This window comes from Xenopus laevis, chromosome 9_10S (assembly GCF_017654675.1).
Source record: "Xenopus laevis strain J_2021 chromosome 9_10S, Xenopus_laevis_v10.1, whole genome shotgun sequence".
Classification (NCBI taxonomy): Eukaryota; Metazoa; Chordata; class Amphibia; order Anura; family Pipidae; genus Xenopus; species Xenopus laevis.
In genome coordinates, this window is record NC_054388.1 from 96,981,976 (window position 1) to 96,988,973 (window position 6,998).

General features: G+C 40.7%; 1 protein-coding gene across 1 annotated transcript; it reads left to right on the forward strand.

Annotated features, from left to right (window-relative positions):
• The first annotated feature begins 191 nt into the window (after positions 1-191).
• Positions 192-2,380, forward strand: LOC108703155 (E3 ubiquitin-protein ligase Topors-like). Its single transcript, XM_018239183.2, has 2 exons — positions 192-195; positions 1,327-2,380. The coding sequence occupies exons 1-2, from the start codon at positions 192-194 to the stop codon at positions 2,199-2,201; spliced, it is 879 nt and encodes a 292-aa protein (XP_018094672.2). The 3' UTR covers positions 2,202-2,380.
• The last annotated feature ends 4,618 nt before the right edge of the window (positions 2,381-6,998 follow it).

Genomic DNA, 6,998 nt, shown 5'->3' on the forward strand with positions numbered 1-6,998 from the left:
TGTTTCTAAATGAGCCCCATTGAGTCTCCATGAATTGTCTGACCACAATCTTCGTTTTCACTACCATAGCTCTCCTGTAAAGGCACAATGCCAGCCAGCAAGCTATTTGGCTGACAAAGTACATGGTCAGTTGCAAACACCAACCGTTTGCTTGGAAGTCTGTACACAGCTATTCATCATCTTATGCCGGAATGGGTAATTCTACTGTGACCCTCTTACTGCAATAATTAAGTTTGTGTTAATATTCTAAAAGGAGATGCAGCAGTGGCTCCTAGTTCTGAACTTGGATGGGTCTTATTGGTGGAAAAAATTCTTCAACCCAGCAACCCGTGGCTAGAATTGGTACCAAATACTGCATCCCTTTTATCGTAAGTTAGATTGGAAAAAAAAGACACATCCATCAAGTGCAATCCTTTAAAGGAGAAGGAAAGCTACGGAGGCATTTTATTGCCAATAGATTAGCTGCAATAGTGCAAGCTAGAATGCTATATTTATTCTGTAGAATGTTTTACCATACCTGAGTAAAAATCTCTAGAAACTCTCTGTTTGTTTAGGATAGGAGCTGCAGTATTAATGTGGTGTGACATCACTTCCTGCCTGAGTCTCTCCCTGCTCTGGGCTCAGATTACAGTAAAGGGGGTGGTGCAAACTGAGCATGCTCTTGCCCAGGGCAATGAGGTTTAAGCTGAAGGCAGGAAGTCTGATACAGAAGCCCATGTGTACACAATAGAAGGAAAGAAATGCAGTATTTCTTTTGACAGGGGACTCAGAGCAACATTACTTGGGGGGTTTACTGGTTTATTTAGATGGACCTTTCTGATAAGGCTTACTTAGTTTTAACATTTCCTTCTCCTTTAAGTCTCTATATAACCTGCCTAACTGCTAGTTTATGTGTATCAGTTACACGCCTGGTACTATAATTACTACAGTTATTTAAAAGGGACAATAACACATTTTTAGTATGAATTCAATGATCAGGGCTTTATACCCATTGATTTAAATTATTCATTCATTGAATTATTCATTATCTAACTAAATACAGAATTGAAATGACTCTCCCTTTCTTCATTTTTGAGAAGTAGGAAGTAACAATAATTGTCTGTCCAGAGTCCTGGTACTGAGCTGCTCCTTATCTCAAAGCCTGTAGCTTAAAGAAGGGAAAGATGTGTTTATACAGAGATCACAGTCAAACCCTTGTAGCAGGATATTGTGTTCCAATCCAAAGAGGTGTGAATTCAGGGATAAGCAAAGCCGTTGTTCGTTAGTGCTTTATGATAGCAATTCGTTAAGCAGAATCCATTCACTTTGTAAAGTTTAAGTTCTAAGGTGTATTTTTTTTTTTATGTTTCAGTACACCATATTCATCCAATGAAACAAGTAGTTCACATAACACTCCTCTATTGAGAAATAGGATGGACCAGCCTTCTAAACAACTTGTTGAAAATGCCAAATCTGAGGAAGTCCAAAGTACTAGTGTGGATTCGACAGATTTTGGGCAGCAGGAGAATGGCACAGCAGACACTTCATCAGACGTTGGCACGTTTAAAAACACACTTGTGAACTCCTCGTCCGAAGGCGGCCATGACATGGAAACATTTGACGAGCCATCTATGAATAAATGTGACAATGTTCTACCTGCTTTACTTACAGCTTCTGATACAAACCAATCTTTTGTTGTGGCTGAACCTGATAATAAAAATGCTCAAGAGAAACATACAACCATTAAACGCGAGAAACGGTCACACAGCAGAGAGAGAACTAAATGTGATCGCTATAGGCCATCTCACTGTAATGAATACAGGCACAGGGATCACTATAGAAGGAATAGCCCCTACAACAAACACAGCCATCACAGGGGCAGGTCGAGAAGTAGGGGCAGATACGAGACTTCTAAAAATTTCTATTACAGTTCCAAAAAGGATCGCTCACGCAGCAGAGAAAGGAACTACCACTATAAAAGCAGGCGATATGATAGCTACAGGCACTATAATGACTATCATACGTCGCATGGGTATCGGGACAGGGAATATCAAGACAGAAGGTCTTCGTATGAGGAAGTCAACTATCACCGTAAATCCTATAACTCTTACCGAAGCAGCTGGTCTTATTACCCCAGAGACAAAGAACAGGAATATTTCAATAGCCCCAAACACACTACCTATTATTCATCCTCGCTTCCAAAGCTGAAAAAAAGTTTATAATCTTTACCGTTCCTGCATCAGGAGGCGGTAAAGCTGGATTTGGTATAGTTAATATTGGCATAATCTCTGGTTTATGCGTGTATTGAAAGTGTCAAGATTCAGCTGTTTAAAAAATAAAAATAAAAAACTATGAAAAAATGTGAAGGAGATTGTTCTTCCTCCTACTGATGTAGCATGTCAGATTTAGAATATAAACACATTTTAAAACAAATCTTGGGGTTGTGTGTGTTTTTTTTAGGCTTTTATTTGTTTATTAAATGAGAAGGTTGCAAATTACCTTATATACTCGTGTATAAGCCGACCCGCGTATAAGCCGAGGTACCTAATTTACCTAAGAAAACTGAAAAAATTTATTGACTCGTGTATAAGCCTAGGGGTGAGAAATTTTTTTAGGACATGGCCAATTTAAAGCTTTAATGTTGCTGCTTACTCACTGATCTGAAGCATGCACTGACTCCTCCATGCTGCTGCACATACTTCTCCCCCTCCTCGCTTAATTCTGCTCCAGCCCTTCCCCTCTCAGCTCTTGTCAATCAGTCCTTCCTCTCAAATGACAATGGTAGCTCACAAACTTACACGGAGGGTTAAAGGAGAAGTAAACTGCCGCCTCCTTTCCCCCTATTACGAGGCTGCAGCGTCCCAGGGCACGTCACAAAGGGAGAAGACGCGCGCCTCCGCTCCCTGTACAGGTGCGTGCTCGTATCGCAGAGTGAGCGCGCACCTCATCCACGTCTCGAGCGCTCCTCTTCTAAACTTGTGCGCTCCTACGCGCAATACGGTAATGCGCACACAGTACTGAGTACTGAGTGACGAGAGCTGAGAGGGGAGGGGCTGAGGGCTAAGGAAGCCACGAGCGGGGAGAAGTATGGGCAGCACGGAGGAGTCACTGTACACTTCAATCAGTGAGTAAGCGGCAACCTTTTTTAGCTGACCCGCGTATAAGCCGAGGTAGAGTTTTTCAGCACATTTTGGGTGCTGAAAAACTCGGCTTATGCGCGAGTATATACGGTAGGATTCGGTTCGGCCGGGCAGAAGGATTCGTCCGAATCCTGCTGAAAATGGCCAAATCCCGAACTGAATCCCTAATTTTTTGCCGCGTTTCTCTGCATAAATGACATCCATGGGTGAAAAAATAGTCGCACAACAAAACTTGATGCTCTACATCACGCGACAAAACTATTTGATGCCCACAGACTTCAATCCATTTTCACCGTTTTGCAAATAACGGGTCAGATTTGCCCATCCCTGGTTATGATGATATCTTTAAAAACAGCCACCCCTTTATTGGAGCTTCCCATAGATCTGCTATAGTCCCTGTCCATGTTTCAAATTAGGGGTGGGCGTGTCCTAAGGTCCCTGCCAGAAGCACAGTAGGAGGGGAATAGCCAATCACAGCCCTGCAGTCACATAAGCAAAGAGAAACTTCATTACCCTTTTAGGTCAACCTAGCTGCTGATTGGTTCCTGTCCTACAGTGCAGTGTGCTGCTGGCTCCCCTGTACAGCCTGGGAAAGGAGGCAGCAGCAAGTGGAACAGATGGGGTTTTTGCAGAATTTATTAATAAATCAGCCCAAAACATTACTTTTTCAATATGCACATACAGTATACTGCATATTTGGGTTATTTGCCTATCTTCAACTACAACTGGATTCTGGATAAAATTGAAACCGTGCAAAACATCCTAAGATGTTACTTGTTACCCTAGTCCATACTATTCCTTATGTACAGGGCGACTAACCCCAAATACAAGAGAAGATAGCAGACAACTGTTGCACATGCAAATAAGATTTAACATGGAAAGTACAAGCACATTTAGCTCTTGTGATTATTACATGGAAGAGAAGAAAGGCATTTTAGGGCCCACAACAGATTACAGCAGAGGGCCAAATACTCATTGCAGGGCAGTAGAGTTATGAAAGGCAGACAAGATTGTGATAGGTTGGCTTGTAGTACTGGCATTGGATCTGTTATCCAGAAAGTTTCAAATTAGAGAAAGGCTGTCTCCCATAGACTAATTTTTTTCCAAATAATTCACATTTTTAAAAATGATTTCCCTGTTCTCTGTAATAATAAAACAGTAGGTTGTACTTGATCCAAACTAAGCTATAATTAATCCTTATTGGAAGCAAACCCAGCCTATTGGGTTTATTTAATGTTTTCATGATTTTCTAGTAGATTAATGTATGAAGATCCAAATTACGGAAAGATCCATTATCCGGAAAACCCCCAGGTCCCAAGTATTCTGGATAATAGGTACCTGTACTACAAAGTTAGTGACTAGAGGGAGAAGTCAGAGCTATAATCAAGTTTGAATTAAAGAAACCTAATGGCAATTTTTTTTTTAAATGACCTGAGAAAGGGGGCAAGTCGAGGTTGTCACAGTTTGGTAGAAAGTTTTATTTGGTTTTTATCAGAATGATGTCCAAGTTCAGGTATAGGATCCGTTATCAAACAATCCTATTGAGTTTAATTTATGTTTAAATTATTTTTAGCAGACAAAAGATATGAAGATCCATAATATGGAAATATGCCTTATCTGGAAAACCCCAGGCCTGAGTATTCTGGATGACAAGCCCCAACCGTGTACATAGAAGTTTAGGCTTTAGTAGACAAACATGGTCTTTGGTTTCTGATGCCTCTTCCAATTCTTGCTGCCTCACTTTCTTCCTTCATGTGGAGGGGGTTATAGAACCAGGAGACACAACTCTGCAGCAATGCTCTTCTACTTGGACTGCTCTAAGTGCAAGGTGAATATTTCCCAATATTATATGAAATCCTTGTCTGCCTTTCATAGCTGTGTGGGATGGGTCCTACAACACTTACTTAGGGCCTGCTCAAGAGGCACACAACTAAAATAAGATCTGATCTATAATATCTCTTTCTTGAACTATCTTTCTCTGAGTGGCTGACTCAGGATAAGCTCCATATAGCTTTAATAAAAATGAATGTAAACAAGGCTCCAGGGCCTGATGGCATACACCCCCGGGTTCTAAGAGAGCTTAGTTCAGTTTTAGACCAGCCCCTATTTCTGATTTTGCAGATACGCTTTCATCTGGTATGGTACCTATGGGTTGGAGAAAAGCTGATGTTATTCCAATATTTAAAAAGGGATTACGCTCTCAGCCTGGCAATTATAGGCCAGTAAGCTTGACATCTGTGGTGAGCAAATTATTTGAAGGTTTGTTAAGGGATCACATTCCAAATTTTGTCCTAGTGAATGACACTAGGAGTCACGAAGAGTAATTTATAAGGATATCATTTACAGGATATTCATGGCATTTGTGTATATGGGGAGATATAGGGGCCCCATGAGGCCCAAATTCATATACAGTTTCAAAAAATATTGGTAAAACCTCTAAACATTTTGGGGGCCTGAAAAACAATTTGCTGTGGGGCCCAGTAATATCTAGTTGTGCCACGGATCTGGGGAGTGTTTATTGGCAGTTGTGTTTAATATATATATATATATATACACAGCTCTAATGTATTCGGCAGCACATATATTACATTATTTACATTACATATCCTTGCTTTCAGTCCCTGCCCCAGAGGGGCTTACAATCTAAGGTTCCTATCACAATCACAGACATTAGGATAACGTTTATCAGGAGCCAGATGAACCTGCCCATAAGTCTTTGGACAGAGACAACTTTTTTTTTCTAATTTTGGTTCTGTACATTACCACAATGAATTATAAATGAAACAACTCAGATGCAGTTGAACTGCAGACTTTCAGCTTTAATTCAGTGAGTTGAACAAAAAGATTGCATGAAAATGTGAGGAACTAAAGCCTTTTTAAACACAATCTTTTCATTTCAAGGGCTCAAATGTAATTGGACAAATTAAAAAACTGAAAATAAAATATTCATTTCTAATACTTGGTTGAAAACCCTTTGCTGCCAAAGACAGCCTGAAGTCTTGAACTCATGGACATCACCAGATTCTGGGTTTCCTCCTTTAATGCTCTGCCAGGCCTTTACTGCAGTGGCTTTTACATGCTGTTTGTGGGTTTTTCAGTCCGAAGTTTAGTCTTCAACAAGTGAAATGCAGCTCAATTGGGTTCAGGTGACTGACTTGGCCATTCAAGAATATTCCACTTCTTTGCTTTAATAACCTCCTGGGTTGCTTTGGCTGTATGTTTTAGGTCACTATGAAACACCTCCCAATCAATTTGACTGGATTTAGATGGATTTGAGCAGACAGTGTCTCTGAACAGCTCACAATTCATTCTTGTGCTTCTGTCCTGTGTCACATGATGGATAAACACTAGTGTCCCAGTGCCACTGGCAGCCATGCACTCCCCAAGCCATCACACTGCCTCCCAAATGTTTTATAGAGATGTGCTATGCTTTGGATCATGAGCTGTTCCACACCTTCTCCATACTTCTTTTTTCTTGCCATCATTCTGGTACAGGTTGATCTTGGTTTCATCTGTCCAAAGAATGTTTGTCCAGAACTGTGCTGGCTTTTTTAGATGTTATTTAGCAAAGTCCAATGTAGCCTTTCTATTCATGATGCTTATGAGTGGCTTGTACCTTGCAGTGCACCCTCTGTATTTACTTTCATGCAGTCTTCTCTTTATGGTGGACTTGGATATCGATACGCCTACCTCCTGGAGTGGTGTTCACTTGGCTGTTGTTAAAGGGTTTCTCTTCACCATGGAAATGATTCTGCGATCATCAACCACTGTTGTCTTCTGTGGACGTCCAGGTCTTTCTTTCTTTCTCAGGATGTACCAAACTGTAGATTTTGTCACTCCTAATATTGTAGCAATTTCTCAGATGGGTTTTTTCTGTTT